At 54.4% G+C, this 19604-nt stretch overlaps 2 protein-coding genes across 2 annotated transcripts in view; one reads left to right on the forward strand and one right to left on the reverse strand.

Moving 5' to 3' along the window:
• LOC144246558 (uncharacterized) overlaps positions 1-19604 on the forward strand; it is a 215167-nt gene that overhangs the window by 31470 nt on the left and 164093 nt on the right. The gene's annotated exons all lie outside the window — the stretch shown is intronic.
• Positions 12826-14033, reverse strand: LOC144248811 (olfactory receptor 14J1-like). The gene has a single exon (XM_085564976.1). It carries the CDS (start codon positions 13756-13758, stop codon positions 12826-12828), a length of 933 nt encoding a protein of 310 aa, XP_085421102.1. The 5' UTR covers positions 13759-14033.

Here is a 19604-nt window from a genome sequence, read left to right on the forward strand (position 1 = left end):
GGAGCAGCCCCCGCGCCTCCTCCTCCGGCAGGAACCCCCGATCCGCCAGGAAACCCGACAGGTCCTGGCACCGCTCCGGATGCTCCAGCACCAGCACAAAGCTGTCGGGGAGCTGAAGCCACTGCAGGAGCTGAATGACACCAGCACAGCCAGAGGAGACCTTGTCCAGCAGCGCGATCTCCAGGGCTGCGCTGGTGCCGTGGGGCTGCGGGAGGAGCACGATGCCGTCAGTGGGGCTGATGCCGTGCCGGGGGTCGGGAACCCCTCAGCCAGCCCGGGATGCTCTGCGCCCTGCGCTGGCCCCACGCCCGCTCTCCCTCCAGGCGTCCTGGCAGCTCCCACCCTGCCGGGCCCCGGCTCAGCCCCGCCCGGCACGGCCCGGCTTCTGCCGCTGGCCCCGCTCATCACCAGCTCGCCCCGGCGCCGGACCCGGTTCCCTGGCACCCTTTTGATGGCCACCTGCGAGCCGAGGGCAGCAGCGGGCTGAGCTCGCCGCCTGCCCCGCACAGCCCCATCCTTCTCCTCCTTCTCCTTCTCTCCCTCCTCCTCCTCCTCCTTCCCCTCCTCCGCGCCCGCCGCCGGCCCCGCCGCTCCCCGGGCGCCGTCCGAGAGCCGCGTGGCCGCGCAGCCGCCGCCGCAGCCGCCGCTGCCCAGCAGCGAACCCGCCGGGGCCGCTCCTGCCGGGCCTCCTGCGCCTTCCCTGCGGGCGGGACGCGGCTGTCAGCGCTCGGCCCGGGCCAGGAGCGGCCCCGAGCGCCGCCCGAGCGCCCCGGGCCGGCCATGCCCCGGCGTTCTCCCCCGGCATCCCAGATTCGCCATGAAATGGGAGCCCTGATCTTGTGGAAGTGCCTGAAGGATGCCCTGTTCCTCTGCAGGGACACTCGGGCTTAGACAGGAGCCGGAGCCCTCTCTGGGGAAGCCTCCTCCGAGCTGGAATTTGTGCAGTGCTGGGAGAGGAGGAGGAGGGGAGAAGGCTGGTGCTGTGTGGCAGGAGCAGGAGGTTTGGGCCGCAGGACATTCCGTCTGCGCCGCTGCCCCGCAATGGGCGGGAACGCTGTGGGGAAGGCTGGGGGACACTGGAGCGGGATATGGATGGCACTGGGGGGGAACTGGGAGGGCCTGGGAATGAACTCAGGTGTATTGGGATGGACTGGGCTGTGCTGGGAGGGACTGGAGGGGCACTGGGGCTGTACTGGGCTGTACTGGGCTGTGCTGGGGATGAACTGGGCTGTGCTGGGAGGGACTGGAGGGGTTGAATGGCTGTTCCCACCCGCACTGCCTCCCATTGGCCGAGGCTCCCGCCCATCAAGGCCCCAACCAATCAGGGACATGGATCATGGCTTTGGGGGCGGGGCCTGAGGCCTGCACCATCTTTTCTTTTGCCTACAACTCCCATCATGCTCTGCGGCCCCATAGAGCCCCATTAAAGCCGGGACTACAACGCCCGTCATGCCCCGCGCTCCACAGAACCCCGGTACCGCCCCCATCTGTCCCATCAGTGTCCCCCAGACCCTCCGGGACCCCCAAGTGCCCCTCAGTGCCCATTCGGGACCCCCAAAATTTTACTGGCAAAGTACAAAAGAACAAGGAACTTTGGAAAAGCGTTTAATACAAATCCAATCCAACTTAAACTACTTGTCATAGCAGTAACTTCATTCACTCAGCCCATTTAGCCTGGAAACCCCTAAACACTGAAGTTGTTCAGGTACCCAAAAATGTTCCATATAAAGAGCATTAGAAGGAGAGGAAAGAGAGAGAGACAGGAAGACAGAAGCTCCACAGAAAGACACACATGTGGCTCCCAGCTCCTGGGGCTCCAGTGTGGGTGAGACACAAACCCCAGGAGAAGGCAGAGTCCATACCAGGGGCTGACCTTGTGCTCCTTGGTTTTAAGCCCCTGGGCCTTCGTGGGCCTCCCCCCAGCTGGGACTTCTGATATCTCAGGTGTTCAGAGCTGGGTGAGAGCTGTCCCATCTGTGTGACTGATTGACAGCTCAGCCCAAGGTGTCTGGGGACATTGATCTCATCCAGCCTCTGACAGCGACCACGGTGACACTGGGGAACTTCATGGAGCCTCATGGAGCCATGGGTCAGTTGTGACAAGGCAGGTCCAAGGACACCCTGGTGACACCGGGGAACCTCATGGGACCATGGGTGAGTTGGGACAAGGCAGGTCCAAGGACACCGTGGTGACACTGGGGAACCTCATGGAGCCATGGATCAGTTGTGACACTGTGGGGACCTCGTGGAATCAGAGGGGACCATTGGGAAGCTCCCATGGATCCAAGGGCCCAGGGTGACACTGTGGAGCCCAGAGTGTCATGGAGGAGCCATTTTAACACTGTGGGTCCCCATGGAACCAAGGGAACATGGGACAGGCTGATGCCTTAAGTTTTAGCTTCCATATTTTCCCAATTCTGTGCTGTATCAGTCTGTAACTCTGAACTTCATGCAGAGTGTCAGCAAGTTCTTTTACAGTGTAGTCAGACAAAACAATCCTTTTCCTGCCCGAGAACCATAGACACCGCTGCAGCTTCGGGCCCAAAAATTGAAAACAGCAAATTGAGGAGAGCAGACTGGGAGGGTGGGGCTGCATAACCTGAAGGTATAATTGGACAATTAACCCCAATATGGAAATGAACCAAATCTTAAAAAAGTGTGTAAACACGTGACCTGGCGTCCATCCTGGGTGTACCCTCAGCCAGGCCCTTGTACTGCCCAAGTGAATCCTTTGAAGGCCTTTTTAATAAATCCCCACTTTACTCCTGTAACACTGTCCAGCCTCTGCTCTAGGTGGCCTCTCAAGGCATCAAGGCCTGGCTGGCTGGGCCACCTGGGGGCCACCTGACAGGTCCAGCTGACCTTGGCATGTCCAGGGCTGCTGCTCATCTGCCCCTGGAGCACTGTGGCTCGGTGCTCTCCTTCCTGTGGAAAGAACTGTCCTTCTCCTCCAGGTGGCGATGGCCAAAATTTGGATTCCTCTTCTTAGTTTGCTTCTATGCAAAGATTGTTCCCAGATGAAATCTGCCAGGACAGACAGGTCTGGCTGGCTTGGCCACCCAGGGGCCACCTCTCATCTTCCTGTGAAACACTGGGACGCTGTGCTTTTCTTTCTTATGGGAAAAAAGCACCTTTCACATCCAGGCACCCATGGCCAAAGTTGGGAATCCGCCTCCAGGATTCCCTATATCCAGGGATTTCTCCCAGGTGAAAGCTTCCAGGAGAGACAAGTCTGGCTGGCCTTGGTTTCCAAGGAGCTGATTCTTATCTGCCTTTGAAACACTGGGGCTTTGTGCTTTCCTTTCTGATGAAAAGAACTCTTCTTCCTGCCCAGGTGCCCATGGCCAGAACTGAGATTCCACCTTCAAAATTCTGAATATCCAAGGATTTCCCCCAGATGAAAGGTGCCAGGAGAGACAGGTCTGGCTCTCTTGGCCTATGGTGACCACCTCTCATCTTCTTCCAAAACACCTGGGCTCCACACTTTTCTTTCCTATGGGAAAAACCATCCATCTTGACCAGATGCCCATGGCCAAAGTTTGGAATCCTCCTCCAGAATTCCCTAGGTCCAAGGAATTTTCAGTGACAAAGCTGCCAGGACAAACAGGTCTGGCTGGCCCGGCCTCCCAGGAGCCTTCTCTCTCTGCTTCTGCCCCTGCAACAGTGGGGCTCAGTGCTTTCCTTCCTATGGAAAAGAACCATCCTTCTTAACAATGCAGAAATGGCCGAAATTGGGGTTCCACCTCCCAAATTCCTTATATCCAAGGGTTGCTTTCAGAGAAAAGAATACCACAACGGAGAGGTCTGGCTGCCCTTGGCCTCTGATGGTCACCTTTCATCTGCCCCTCAAACACCGGTGTTCTGTCCTTGCCTTCCTATGGAAAAGAACCGTCCTTCTCCTCCAGGCAGCCAGGTCTGAAACTGGCATTCCACCTCTGAAATTCCCTATATCCAAGGACAAAATCTGCCAGCACCATCTGATCTGGCTGCCCTTGGCCTCTGGTGGCTGTGGCTCATCTGCCCCTGCAGCACTGGGGCTGGGTTGTTCCCTTCCTGTGGAGACCACGGTGGCACGGTGAGGACCTGGTGGAACCATGGAGTCCATTGTGAAACTCTGGGGCCACGGTGACACCGCGGGGCTCCATGGAACCCAGAGACCACCATGACTCTGTGGGGCCTTGTGGAACCATGGAGACCATTCCGACCCTTCAGGGCCTCGTGTCACCAAGGGGGCATTGTGACACCTCAGGGCCTCCTGGAAGCAAGGGACCATTGGGACACTGTGGGGCTCCATGGAATGAGGGGAACAGGGAACAGGTCTGGCAGGCTTGGCCTCCCAGGGGCCACCTGACAGGTCTGCCTGATCTTGGAATGTCAAGGGCTGCTTCTCATCTGCCCATGAACCACTGGGACTCTGTGCTTTCCTTGCTATGGCAAAGAACTGTCCCTCTTTTCAGACATCCATGGACAAAATTGGTACTTCCCCTAAAAAATTTCCTGTATGCAAGGGTATCTGCCAGAAAAAAACCTGCCAGCTCTGGCTGGCCTTGGCCTCTGGTGGTCGCATCTCAGTTGCCTCAGAAGCACTGGGGCTCTGTGCCTTCCTTCCTGCAGAAAAGAACTGTCCCTCTTGTCCCGGGGCCATGGCAGGAACTGGAATTTGGCTGCCAAAATTCCATCTATCCTAGGATTGCTCCCAGACAAAAGCTGCCAGGACAGACAGTTCTGCCTGACCTTGGCCTCTGGTGATATGAGCAGAATGTTTTCCTTTGCAAACACCTTGGAGAGGGCCCAGAGATCTCCCGAGCTGGGTTTTGCAGGCCTCAGGAACATAACCCATGTATGGAGGCTGATGTGCCTGGGCTCAGCTGTGAAGAGACTGAGGACAGATCAGGAGTGGCCTGGCAGGGCTTGAAAGGTGGATTCCGAAATGGTGGAGCTTTTCTCCATAGTGGGAATCAGGCAGGGAGAGAAATTATGCCACAAATGCAGCTGGGGAAGTCCAGACTGGACACAGGAGGAGAAAGGAATTTCCCTCCCAGGGCAGGGCTGTGGTGCAGCACGTCCCCAGCAGGAGCCTGGAGCAGCCCAAGGCTTTGTGTGGCCAGGCAGGGGCAGCAGGAGGCAGAGCTGCCAGCAAAGGAAGGGCCAGCGAGGTGGGGCAGCCGGGGGTGACGACAGCCTGCAGGGACAGAGGCGCAGGGCAGGGACACCGTGGGACAGCCTGGGCTGCAGAGGGCTCAGGGATGTGCAGCAGCTGCAAGGCCCTGACAGAGCCAACCTGTGCAGCCCTTTGGCCATGGCTGCTGGCCCTGGGCCTGAGGCCACGAGGGGACAAGTGACCCTTGCAGCCCTGGGGCCTCAGTGCCTCCTTGTCCCTGCTCAGCAGCCTGGCAGGGGCCGCCCCATGGTCCTGCCCTTGGCACTGCCCATCCCCACATGCCAGTGCCCATCCCGGGAAGAGCCCTGAGCAATGAGGGAGGGACAGGATCTGCCTTGCCAGGGGCTGGGGCTCAGGCCTGTGCCCTTTGCATTCCTGAAACACATCCAGGTTTGCTCAGCACCAGAGACACCTTCCCCTTGCTTGTCCCCAGCTCTCATCACTGCCTCCAGTGTTCTGCTCTGACTGGAACCTGGGGACACTTTCTCAGTCCTGTCCCTCAGTGGGACCCATTAAAACTTCAAGAAACTTTGGTGTTTTAATTTAACTTTGAGTTCTTGAGAAGTTTTTTGAAGACACTCTCAGGGACTGAGTCTGATGCAAATAAGACCAAAGCCCTGACAGGGTCATTAAAGTTTTCTTATTCCAGTTGTGGAGAAAGATTTCAAAGTGCTTGTAAGAAATACACATTCCTGTTTTAAAGGGTGTATTTTATTACATTTCTCTTTAGATCAGAGGTGATTGCAGCATTCTGTGATTGATATTGACCCAGGGTCTCCCCTCAGGAGCTCTGGCCTGCTCAGAGAAGCTGTGCCCTGAGCTCTGGCCCAGCGTGGACAACCTTGCTCCACATTGCCCCAGCCCATCCTGTCTGTCCTCACTCACCTGGGCCCTGCTGTGCCTGCAGAGCTGGCTGCACCCAGCCTAAGAGGGTCTTTCCCTTTTTCTATGTTTGGAGCAATCTAAAACTCCTGAGTTTCCCCATGAAAACAGACACCCTCCTCAGGTGTGTGCCAGCCCAAGGTGCCACCAAAACCATCCAGACCGGCCCTGGGCCAGCTGTGAGGGTGGATCATCAGCCCCAGCTGCACTGGGCACTGCAAGGGGCTGTGGCCATGGGCACTGCACTGACCCCACTGCTGGGTTTGGCTGCCACGGCAGCCCTGAGAAATTAAACTGTCCTTGGAAACATTGAGGAGGACTGGGACACACTGGGGAACACTGGGAATGCTGTTGGAGACACTGGGACATACTGGGAGTGATGCTGGGGAGGACTGGGACAGCCTGGGAACATGAGGAACGCTGAAGGGGAGTCTGGGTGGACTGGGACACACTGGGACATACTGGGAGTGAAACTGGGATTGAAAGTGGGGGATACTGGGACAAACTAGGGACATTGTGGGGAAGATTTGACAACACTGCAGCATACTGTGGATGACATTGGGAGAAACTGGGAGGGCCTGGGAATGAACTCATGTGTATTGGGAGGGACTGGGCTGTACTGGGAAGGACTGGGGGGGAACTTGGTTTTTACTGGGCTGTACTGAGGATGAACTGGGCTGTACTGGGAGGGACTGGAGGGGTTGAATGGCAGTTCCCGCCTCCGCCGCCTCCCATTGGCCGAGGCTCCCGCCCATCAGAGCCCCTAGCTAATCAGCGCATGGGATCATCGCTTTGGGGGCGGTGCCTGGAGGCAGCGCCATCTTTTCTTTTTTTCCTACAACTCCCATAATGCCACGCAGCCCAATAGAGTCCCATTGGGGTCGGGACTACAACGGCCGACATGCCCTGCGCTCCACAAACACACACACACACACACACACACACACACACGCGCACGCGCACGCGCACACACGCACACCCACAAACGCACACACGCACACACGCACACAAGCACACAAGCACACACGCACACACGCACACACCCCGCCCCCCCCAGTATCCGCCGCCCATCTGCCCCATGCAAAAGTGTCCCCGAGGCCTTCCCGGACCCCAAACGCCGCGTCCGAACCACTTCCGGGACTACAGCTCCCATCATGCTTCGCGGCGCACGGCCAGCGCTGTTCCAGCCGAGACTTCATCTCCCGCATCTGCCGCTGTCGCTGTGCCTGGAACTCCCGTGATGCTCCGCGGCCCCGTTACACCGCATTGTACCCGCGCCTACAACTCCCATCAGCCCCCGCGCCCCAGCGAGCCCCGCCCGAGCCCCCCGAGTGCCCAATCAATAGCCAATAGTGCTCAATGAAATAATTGTGTTACTTAGATCCTATGACCAATAATTTTTTGGTTACAAGACACATATAGAGATTTTTTTATACAAGCATTAAAATGAAATAATAAAATATTGATCAATATTTTTATTCATAAGCAAAATAAAATTTTAATTGTTATTAAGCTAAAATTAATTAATTGAAATAATTTATTAAAATTTAATTAAATTTTATTTATGAAGAAAATACAAATTTTTAAAAAATGTTTTGGCATGTCAGTCTCAGGTGGGCAATATCTGTGGGTAAGGGGCATGTGGTAAATGGATGTGATTCATGCTGAATAAGTTGTGTCCTAGATTGCGAGGCAAGATGTATTCAATTGCCATCTGTTAGAGGTTGGTTCACTGCATTGTTTATTTTATCTTTTTATTTTCTTCCCTAATAAAGAACTGTTATTCCTGCTCCCATATTTTTGCCCGAGAGTCGCCCTTAACTTCAAATTTATAGCAATTTACAGGGAGGGGGTTCTACATTTATTTTTTTCCCCATTTCAGGGAGGCTCCTGCCTTCCTTAGCAGACTCCTGTCTTTGCAAACCAAGACAGATTTTGGCACCCAACGTGCAGCTCGAGGGCACAGAAACAAAAAAGAGAATAACAGTTCTTGAGTAATCCAATTTTTGTGTGCTGCTACAGAAACCTCGTTCAGCAGCACCCTGTGCTCCAGCCTGCCCTGGTTTGGGTGACACGGAACCGTGGCTGCATTTCTCCATTTGCAGGCCCTGATCTAAACACGGCTCCTACAGCCAAGGCTGCTGTGGCTGTTCTCCGGTTTGTTTTATGGGTGAATAAGGGGAAGAATTCATGGATCTTTAACTTCCTCTGGGAAGCAGGCACATGGATTCACAGCTGTCACACACTGACTGTGTGCTTTTGGGGTTACTTTAATAATGGCACCTACTGTGAGGAAATGACACCATGGGAAATTTTCTCCCAAGCCTTTAACCATCTCTTTGGGGCTGCCCCACCAGTTTGTGAAGGGCTCAGATCCACTCCAAATACCAATGGTATCATAGAGGGGCTGTGTTGCTGTTAGCCCTGTTCTATTTGGCACTGAGAGACAAGGGAAGATTAACCTGGATAACCACCCTGACACCCAGCCCAGAACCTGACACGGCCCCAGAGACCAGGGATGCTGCGGCCCCAGAGCCTGACCCTGCCCCACAGCCACCCCAGATATGAACCACCCAGACTGGGTGGGGGTCTGGTGAGGGAGATGCAGGAGATGCTGAAGGAGTGCATTTCCCCAGCTGGTGAGAAGCCCTCCCCCTGCCTCGAAAAAGGAGAGTCTGATGGGGCAGTAGTGGAACCCACAGATGTTACAACTGTCCAGGTTCCAGCCGAGCCACAAAGGCAGCCACAGCCAGCAGCAGTCGCCCCTGTAGAAACAAGGAGGTCTAAGATGGAAGCAGAGCACCCAGATAAGGGAAGGCCCTCACAACCCACAGGGGAGCCAGAGGTTGCGATCATCACCGAGTCCCTGACGTACAAAAGTCTCTGTAACCTGCACAAGGACATTGTACGACGGAGACGTGAGGCTTATACAACCTGACTGCTTCAAGTCTGAGACCTCATGGGTACAGGTGTCCAGCTGGATGGTGGTGAGGCAAGGAATTTGGGACCCTTAACCCAAGACTCAGGTATGAATCAGATTTTTGTAAGGGAGCCAGGGTCCCTTTCCCTCTGGGAGCGGATTTTAATGAGTGTCAGAGAGAGGTTTGTCCACAGGGAGAGAATGCAGGAGCACCAGCACAGAACGTGCTGGGAAACCCTTGAGGAAGGGATCCAACAGCTGAGGGAAGTGGCAGCATTGGAGGTACTCTTTGGGAGGGATGGACAGCATGATAATGACCCCAACAAGGTCAGGGGCACAGGGCAAATGCTGTGGAGTCTGGCAAGGCTGGGGCCATCTCAGTACACCACCTTCACTGCCACGATTAATGCCGATAACAGCCGAGAGACAGTGGGCTCTGCTGCCAACAGCTGAGAAATTGTGAGAGTATGATCCATGGCCCAGTGCAGGCTCATGGCTCTGCTGTGGGCAAGGAACTCAAAGAGGAGATGAGGGAGATGAGGGTGGAGGTGAGGAGGAACAGTTCCCACATTGCCCCAGTGCGAGTCACAGGCCCCAAAGTCAGAGCCCAACGTTCCCCAGCCAGAGAGAGAGGGTACGCCCCACGGGCTGGCCTGGGGTTCTTTCTGCGTGACCATGGGGAAGACATGGGAAGGTGGGATGGGAAAGCCATTTCTGTCCTGGCAGCGTGGGTGTGTCAACTCAAGGAGGGAAGCACTGACCGAGGGAATTCCAGTGAAGTGAAGGTAGCCTCAACCTCCCATGACCGAGCTGCCAAGTATGATTTGTCATATCCACTTTAAAGTACCTCTACCATGTATGCCTAGGAAAAAAAATTATATCCAGGGCTAGGGAGGCCCTGCCTCAAGCCAGGGAGAGGCACGGGAAAACCGGATCTTTTGATCAGTGTGGATGCCATAGCCTGGCACATCAGAGCCACAGAAATATGAAACCCTAGGTGACACTGGTGCACAGTGTACCCCAATGCCATCGGGACATGTGGGGGCAGAACCTGTTTCCATTGCTGGGGTGACGGGGGGATTGCAGCAATTGACCCCGTTGGGAGCCAAGGTGAGCCTGGCTGGGAAGGAGCAGCAGAAACATCCATTGTGACCGGCCCAGAGGCCCCGTGTGTTCTGGGCATAGACTTCCTCCAGAACGGCTGTTACAGAGACCCAAAGGGACTCAGGTGGGCTTTTGGCATAGCTGCTGCAGAGGCAGAGGACATTAAGCAATTGAACACCTTGCCTGGACTGTCTGAGAACCCATCTGCAGTAGGACTCCTGAGGGTGGAAGAGCAACGAGTGCCAATTGCCACCTCAACAGTGCACGGCCGGCATTATTGAACAAATCGGGATGCCGTGATCCCCATCCACAGAATGATCCATGAGCTGGAGAGCCAAGGGGTGGTCAGTAAGGCCCACTCACCCTTCCACAGCCCCATCTGGCCTGTGCACATGTCTGATGGAGAATGGAGATTGACAGTGGACTATTGTGGCTTGAATTAAGTGACTCCACTGCTGAGCGCTGCTGTGCTGGACATGCTGGAACTCTAGCACGAGCTGGAGTCCAAGGCAGCAAAGTGTGAGAACTCAAAATGTCTCTCAGACATTTTTAGACATTCCAGGTCTTGATCAGAGGCACTCTAGACCCCGGCAGGCAGCTGGAAACAGCTGTGATTTTGAGTTTGAGCCGTGGAATGAATTAACAACTTTGAAAATGGAGCAAGCAGTCACAAAAGGTTAGATAGTATAGTAAAAGTAGTTACAAAGTAGAGGGGAAATTTTTTTAGTATTGTACAGGGGGATTTTAGCACATGTACAGGGAAGTTTTTACTTTGTACGTGGGGGTCAGAAGTTCTAAGATGGAGGAAAGTGGGCTGATCCTGTTCTTCCTCCTTCTTCTTCCTTACCTCCATGTTCTCAGTGATGTTGGCACTCACAGATTGGTTTAGAGTAGAAAAGCACTTTGTAATATAGGTAGTAGGTATTGGGGAATAATTGTAAACATGTTATACATAATATATCTTATAAAAGATAGCAGCAGCCCTGGGCAGGGAGAGAGAAGAAGACACCAGACAGTCAGGGTGTCAGGAGTGTGTGCCTCTCTGCCTGGGCCACTGATCAAACAGCCGCAGCCCGAGAAAAGAATCTGTTAGATAACCAGAAATAAACTGTCTTGAGACTGAACAACAAGAGACTGCCGAGTTTTTCTTTGAAAGCATGGGTTGGAGAAGAGACTTTACCACCACACACCAAGCCCGGGGTTCTCACACCAACCTTGCTGATTCTGGAATTCTCTGAAACCACCCTTGGAGCAGCTGCAGGAGGAGCCCTGGGCCTCCTCTTCAGAAGCTCCAGCAGCCCAGGTCCCTCAGCTTCTCCTCACAGCCCCAAAGCCCATCCTGTCAGTCCTGCAGAGCCTCTGCAGCTCCTCCTCACTGCCCAGAACAGGGAGCCCCACAGCCAGACACAGCAGCCCAGATGTGCCCCCCTGGCCTGGGGTGCCTCTGGCAAGGGAGCAGCACCAGGCACTGCAGGAACCTGCAGACAATTCCTGCAGCACTTATGGGATGATCCTGCTCCCCAAGAGATGTTCCCATGGTGCCAAGTCAGGAACTGCAATGGGGAGTGGGGCAAGAGAGGAAAGGGCAAACAGGGATGGGCTGTGTGCAGGGGAGGGAACAGGGTTGGGAAAGAGGAAAAAATTTGTAGAAGGAAGAGGAAAGAAAGCAAAGGGGAAACTAAGGAAATGCTCAGGGCAGTTTGGGGGTGGCTGCCAGGCAGCCCTGGCTCTGAGCAGCAGCGTCTGCAGTGGGACAGGAAACTCCCAGCTGATGGGAACAAACTTTCTGGCTGACTGCAGAGGCCAGGACAAAGCTGAGTGGTTTCCCTGGCATCCCCCAGCCCTTCCTGGCTTCAGGGGCTGATGGCATTTGTGCTCCCTCAGGTTCATGTCCCCACAGCACCAGCTCGGGGGTGCTCCCGCCTGCTGTGTGCAATGCAAACAGGGGCTGCTGAGCCAGTGCTGCCGTGTCTGTGCCTGCAAGGATGCGGCACCTCTGTGAGCTGGGGCAGAGGCCAGGGCTGCAGAGGGGGGATGTTGTTGGCAGCTCCATGAGGACGCTCTGGGACGCTGCCCTGGGCTGTGCAGCGCACTGGGGATGGATCAGCCCCTGCTCTGCTGCTCCTTCCCGTCTCCCCCAGGGCCCTTGCAGAGCACCAGCCGTGCTGTTTGCCCCCAGCCTGCCCACGGCCAGCCTGGGGCTGCTCACGGGGGTTTTCTGTGCTGAGCATTGGCCTGGCCGTGTTCTTGAGAGAGCCTGGGCAAGGAGCCTGGAGCCCCCAGGCCCTGGCCTGAGGCGTCAGCGCTGCCCCAGCAGTGCCCATGGCCTGTCCCTGCTGCAGCCCCGGCACTGCCACCCCCAGGACTGTGCCCGGCCCCGAGAGCACTCAGGCCCTGCAGCAACACCAGGGCCACCAGGGCAGCGGGGCAGGGCCACGGGAGCAGCACTGGCAGCACCAAGTGCTGCTGCTCCTGGGCACAGCTGCTGTGCCAGCCCTGATCTGCCCCAGCTCTGCACACAGACATTGCTGCTGCAGCTCCAGAGAAGGCAACAAAAGAGCATCTCTGCAGAAAACTTGCTGGGAGATCCTTTAGCACCTTTAGTGCCACCAAAAAATGAGAATTGGCACAAACAATGATATTTATTGTGGAAAATATGAAAAAAGTAAAACAAACAAAAAAAAATTCACAACCAAACCAACAGGAAATATCAAAGATTACTTTTATTACACATGATTAGCAGAATTTGGCCAGCAGTTTAATGTTCCTGAAACCATCCAGTCATCAGTCTCCTCACTGCAGCCTTGAGCTCCTGGTTCCTCAGGCTATAGATGAGGGGGTTCAGGGCTGGAGACACCACCGAGTACAGAAATGACAGGGCCAGATCCAGGGATGGGGAGGACATGGAGGGGGGCTTGACATTGGCAAATGCTGCAGTGCTGAGGAACAGGGAGACCACGGCCAGGTGAGGGAGGCAAGTGGAAAAGGCTTTGTGCCGTCCCTGCTCAGAGGGGATCCTCAGTACAGCCCTGAAGATCTGCACGTAAGAGAAAACAATGAACACAAAACAACCAAATGCCAAGCAGGCACTAACAGCAAGAAGCCCAAGTTCCCTGAGGTGGGAATTGGAGCAGGAGAGCTTGAGGATCTCTGGGATTTCACAGAAGAACTGGCCCAGGGCATTGCCATGGCACAGGGACAGGGAAAATGTATTGGCTGTGTGCAGCAGAGCATTGAGAAAGGCACTGGCCCAGGCAGCTGCTGCCATGTGGGCACAAGCTCTGCTGCCCAGGAGGGTCCCGTAGTGCAGGGGTTTGCAGATGGACATGTAGCGGTCATAGCACATGATGGTCAGCAGGGAAAGCTCTGCTGAGATGAAGAACAGAAAGAAAAAGAGCTGTGCAGCACATCCTGTGTAGGAGATGTGTCTGGTGTCCCAGAGGGAATTGTGCATGGCTTTGGGGACAGTGGTGCAGATGGAGCCCAGGTCGCTGAGGGCCAGGTTGAGCAGGAAGAAGAACATGGGCGTGTGCAGGTGGTGGCCGCAGGCTACGGCGCTGATGATGAGGCCGTTGCCCAGGAGGGCAGCCAGGGAGATGCCCAGGAAGAGGCAGAAGTGCAGGAGCTGCAGCTGCCGCGTGTCTGCCAGTGCCAGCAGGAGGAAGTGGCTGATGGAGCTGCTGTTGGACATTTGCTGTGGCTGCACATGGGCACCTGTTCATGGAGAAAAAGAGAGTGAAGAGTTAGAGGAGATACCTGTAACTAAAAACAAAGACATTTCCCATACACCGTCTTTTGTAGCACCCTTGGACGTACTTTTGTGCTTAAGAGTTCTGCGGTTTTCTTTATAAGCTCCCCAGTATTTTCCCAGTATTCTTGGATATAAAAAGGTCTGCATTTTTGCTTCCCTCAGGGAGAACAGAGCAAGTTCTGTGAGGCAAAGTGATGAGGGGAGATGGTCTGTCACTCTGATCTATTCCATTTTCTCTCGGCATTAGACTTTCTCAGCTGGAGGGTTATCACCTTCCCATGCTTCCACTAAAAACTGCTAGGTACTGCTGAGAGAAGATGGATCCACCACAACCCAGATCCACATTTGTAGCCAAGGACTCACTTTGCTCATTTCACCAACCCAGCAGCATTTTAGGTCTCAGAACACTTGCCTTTCCCCATCAATTTTATGACTCAAAGATGCTCTAGGATAGGTTTGCACCCTAGATTGCAGCTCCCAGCTTGGACTGAAATATCAGGGAGATTTCCAAGTGTCCTTCTGATGGCACTGGATGAAGGGAGGTGCAGCTCCTTCCCTGGCTGCACTGCCAGCATTGCCCAGAGCCGGGCTCTGGGGACAGCTGTGTCACCCTGAGCCAGCTGTGCCCCCTGCCAGAGCCCCCAGTGCCGGGCAGCTGCTCCCAGCCCTGTGCTCTGCAGAGGGAACTGGGCTCGGGGCTGCAGAGCTGCCTCACGGCTCTGCTGCAGCTCTGCCTGCACAGGAGGGGCTGCACGCCTTGGAGCCCCGGCCCTGAGGGCAGAGGCTTGGCTGGGGCACAGGAGGGAGGGGGCTTGTTCAGAGGGAGGGGCTGCACTGGAGGGGATCCTCTGGACATCTCTAAACTCTCCCTGCCACAGCATTTCTGGGTTTTGTTTTCTCTCCTTCCCTGATCTTCTCTCTGCTTCCTGGAGATTTTCCTCCTGCAGGTGTTTCCCTGTGCCTCATCTCTCCCTGCCAGCACTCCCAGACCCCAAATCTCTGTGCACTCTCCTTGGCCTGACAGAACCCTGCCTGTTTGCAGGGCACTGGCTGGGGGCAGTTTCTGTTTGCAGCTTGGAAAAAGGACAGCTCAGACTGAACCTGATGGCTCCAGCAAAGGTGATGCTGCTGCTGTTCATGGGCAGAGGGGCTGAAAGCACATTAGGGATCTCCTGTGAATCTATTTATCACTAAAAATAACAGTTCAGATTTCTCAGGCACTTTTCAAAATACATAAATAATAATTCATAATCATCCTTTAATATTTACCCCCTCCCTGCCATTCACCAATAGTACGAAACTGAACACAAACTCTTTGGGAATTTCCTCATTTTTTTCAAAATCCTTCTGTTGGAAATATTCTGTGACTGATCAGAAGCACTCAGCATGTCAGAGCTCCATGAGCATTTCACCTGCCCTGCACCAGAAATACTCAGAGTTGTACTCACAGGGTCTGTGGGCATTGGGATGTTCCAGCTTTAGGAGATCACTGCAGGAGCTGCAGCTGCATTGTCCTGCAGCCAGAGGTTCCTGTGCCAAGGGCTGGCAGTGATTCTGCCCCAGGCACTTCTCAGCCCCTTCCCAGCCCTGACTGATTGAAGCTCTCTGCCTCTGTGCTGTGCCCGGGCTGGCTGCAGGCAGTGCCCCAGCCCTGCTGGGCTGGCAGAAGAGCTGCTCAGCAAGAGAAATGTGCTTTTGAAGCTCTGCTTGGTTACCAGGATCACCCTCTGTGCCAGGAGCCCAGCCCAGCTCAGCAGCACAGACACAGCACAAGGACTTTAATGACCCTCTGGGGCTTTGTGATCAGGCCCTGAACATCCGGCCCTGAGAGGGAGCTACAGAAACCTCTCCAGAACTCCAAGTCAGAATCCAACTCCAAAGTTTTTTGGACTTTTAATGGGTCCCACTGAGGGACACGACTGAGAAAGTGTCCCCAGGTCCCAGGCAGAGCAGAGAACTGGAGGCACTGATGGCAGGTGGGGACAAAGAGAAGCCAAGTCTTGGTGCCCTGGGGCACAGCAGGGTCTGTGCCACCAAGGGCTGTGAGGAGACACCTTGTCCTGAGGCCCGGGGGCCTCCTGGCACAGCCCCAGCCAGGCTGGGCACTGTCAGCCCCTGGTCCTGCCCTCAGCATCCCCCCCTAGCCCACATCCCAGTGGCCTCAAGGATCTGCTGGAAGGAGTCCCTGGGGAGCCTTGGTCAGGAATGGCCCTGGGGGCTCCTTCATGCTCCCAGGGACTGCAGGTTTTTCAAAGGACTTTGGCTTTTGCTTTTGCCTTGCAGTCTCTGAGAGGTTTCTGCAATCCTGGCCTCCAATATTCTGCTGTAATTAGTCCCTGGAGAGGCTTTGTAATTAACAATACTCAGTGCACCTTATTAATGCTTCAGGGTACTTCAGTTATGTTAATGTACTTGGTGTTTCCCTTTTGCTACAGACTCTGAGGGAGGTTTGTGAAATCATGGCCCCAATTATCTGCTTTAATGAGTCCCTTGAGAGCTTTGTACTGACATTCAGTGAGGCACAAAATTGCTTTGAGATACTCAACTTTTTTAAGGTACTTTGGATTTTCCTTTCCACACAGAGGTTTTTGTGCCATTTTGAGTCTCTGTGAGGTTTTTGTGCCATCCTGTCCTCCAGTTCTCTCCTCCAAGGAGTCCATGAGGAGCCTGTGTTGGGGATAGACCTCACTGGGTCCCATTAATGCTTTGTGACATTTTGGGTGTTTCTTCTATCTCTCACTATTGGAAAGTTTGTGCAATCTCCTTTCAGGCCCTGAGGTTCCAGGGCTCATCTCCAAATGCACCATGTGGGTCATTAGGATCAAGCCAGTCCTGACAAACCATGGCTCTGCCTTGATTTCCCACTGCTATAATGCAGTTCTTAAGGATGTTTTCTACAGTGATTTTGGTTCACCAATTTGATATTTCTTGGCCAGTGTGGTGGATTCAGTGTTGGCAAATTACCAGTGCACACACTAGAATTTACTTATTCATTTCCTGCTGTGAGGTAAGATTAGGAGAAAGGCAAAGTAGCTCAAAATTTTAAGATTATAAAGAAAAGTTTATTAACAGTAACTGAAAGAAAGAGTAATGAAAAACAGAACAAAAATTTTCAGAACACTCCCCCTCTCCATACAACCAGACAATGAAAAGATACAAACCCTAAAATTTTCTTTCCATTTTACCACCTTTAGAACAGTCTTTCTTCACTTCACTTAGGGAGAGAAGTTCCTCTTGTTAATGTTATGGAGACTTCTCCACAAAAAAAACAGTTATCATGGCTTTTAAATTCCATGAATTGTATTCTCTTAGAAAAATCTGTAATCATGAAGTCCCTCCCATTTTTTCACAGTTTTTCCCACAGCTGTGTTTATGGGCCATGTCAACTTCAGGGCTGTAGTTTCAGGATGATCTGTTTAAGAGCAAAGGTTCTCTTCATCTATTTCCGAAATCATCTTCATGTCTGGGAACAGAGGTCTTCTTCTCTCCCTGAAGGCACAGGGTCTCATCACTCTTTCTTTTAAAACTTCACACAGGATCACAGATACTGCAACATTTGCTTACTTTAGCATGGAAGCCTTTGCTGAACAAATCATCTCCCCATAATTTTCAATGCATTATAGGCAAAAAGAGAGTCCTATGTATCAATGACATCCTTCTCCACAGCTTTAGCAGAGGATTTCAGCCCCAAGATCAAGGCATCTCCTCATCCCTCCCATCTGGGACTCAACTTCCTCTTCCCTGCCCTCGGTGTGTCCATGTTGCTCCTCTGTGTGCCTGCCCTGTGTCCTTTTCTCTCACTGGAGGAGGATGGCAGCACTGGCAGAGTCAATATCTCCCGGGGCTGCAGATGGTTCCGTGAGCCCGGCCGGGCTCGGTGCTTGCGGCCGGAGCTGTTTTCCCATGGAGGTTTCTGCAGCGGCTGCGCTGGGGCTGTGTCAGGCTGGGCCGCACTGGGGCAGGGCCAGGATCTCAGCAGCCAGGCCAGAGCCCAGCAGCAGCACGGCCGGGGCCGATGGCTTCTCCTGCCCTGCCCGCCGGCTGCGGGCGAAGCCCAAGGGCGGCAGAGCCTTGGCCGAGCCGGCCCGGCCCGGGGCTGCTCCTGGGGCCCGGCGGATCCTGGCCGGGCCCGGGCTGGCGGCGGGGCAGGGCTCGGCAGGGCCAGATGTCAGCACCCGCAGCCACGGCCCGGCCTCGGCCCCGCGGCCTCCCCTGCCCTGCCCGGCAGCCGATGGCGCCTGGCGGCTCCCTGGGAAGGGGCCCGGCCCCACGGCAGGAGCCGCCCGGCCCCACGGCCGAGACGGGGCTGGGCCGGCCTCGGCACCTCTGTGGGGCCAGAAGGGAGAGAGACCCAGCCAGGCTTTCTCATCTGTAACTTGTGTCTGCACAGAGGCGTCTGCAGCTTCCTTAGTGCTTTAACAGACTGTCAGCTCTCAAAGCTAATTACTGATTGGTTTTTGTCAGACACACAGGAAACTGCTAGCAGCTTCTCTCAGGACATCACTTCTGTGATGCAAAACCACCACAGCAGCACAGAGCACAGAGCTCCTTTGTCCATATGTAGTGGCCATGTGCCTGAGGCCTCAGAATCCCTCCTTGGGAGATCTCTGGGCCCTCTCCAAGGTGTTTTGAAATGAAAATATTCAGCTCATGGTCTAAGAAAATTACCAGAGGACAGAGCCAGCCAGACCTCTCTGTCCTGGCTACTTTTGTCTGGGAGCACTCCTTGGATATATGGAATTTGGGAGGCAAATTCTAATTTTGGCCATGGTTCCTGGAGATGAAGACCAGTTCTTTTCCATAGGAATAAAGGAACAGAGCCCTAGTGTTTCCCTGGGTGGATGAGAGATGATCACCAGAGGACATGGCCAGCCAGAACTGGGAGATTTTTTTCTGCAAGATACACTTGCATATAGGAAATTTTTTATGGAGAGTACCAATTTTGACAATGGGTATGTTAAGAGAGGGACAGTTCTTTTCCAAAGCAAGGAAAGCACGGAGCCCCAGTACTCCCAGAGCTGATGAGAGGCAGCCTTTGGCATCCCAAGATCAGCCAGACCTGTCAGGTGGCCCCTGGCAGGCCAAGCCAGCCAGACCTGGTCCATGTTCCCTCGCTTCCATGGGGCCCCACAGTGTCCCAATGGTCCCTTGCTTCCAGGAGGCTCTGAGGTGTCACAATGCCCCCTTGGTTACATGAGGCCCTGAAGGGTTGGAATGGTCTCCATGGTTCCATCAGGCCCCACAGAGTCATAATGGTCTTTGGGTCCATGAAGCCCCATGGTGTCACCATGGCCCCTTGGTTCCATGGGCTCCAGTGGTGCCACAATGATCCCCTTGGTTCCATGAGGTGCCCACAGTGTCACAGTGATCTCCATGGGAAGGAAAGAACTGAGCCCCAGTGTGGCAGGGGCAGCCACCAGAGGCCAAGGCCAGCCAGACTTGATGGTACTGGCAGATTTTGGCTGGGAGCAACCCTTGAATATAGGGAATTTTATAGGTGGAATCCCAATTTTAGACATGGACATTTGGAGGAGGATGGTTCTTTCCATAGGAAGGAAAGCACGGAACACCAGCGTTTGAGGGGCAGATGAAAGGCAGACATCAGAGGCCAAGGGCAACCAGACCTCTCTTTCCTGGTAGCTTTTGTCTGAAAGCAACCCTTGGATATAGGGAATTTGGGAGTTGGAAGCCCAATTCCCACAATTTCTGCATAGATAAGGACGGTTCTTTTTTCCATAGGGAGGAAAGCACTGTTGTGTTCCGCCGCTGCAAAGGGCGCAACAACT

Source organism: Lonchura striata, chromosome 35 (genome assembly GCF_050655825.1).
Source record: "Lonchura striata isolate lonStrDom1 chromosome 35, ASM5065582v1, whole genome shotgun sequence".
Classification (NCBI taxonomy): domain Eukaryota; kingdom Metazoa; phylum Chordata; class Aves; order Passeriformes; family Estrildidae; genus Lonchura; species Lonchura striata.

Coding starts and splice junctions, on each gene's coding strand:
- LOC144248811 (XM_085564976.1), bottom strand. CDS start 13,758: ATGTCCAACAGCAGCTCCATCAGCCACTTCCTCCTGCTGGCACTGGCA.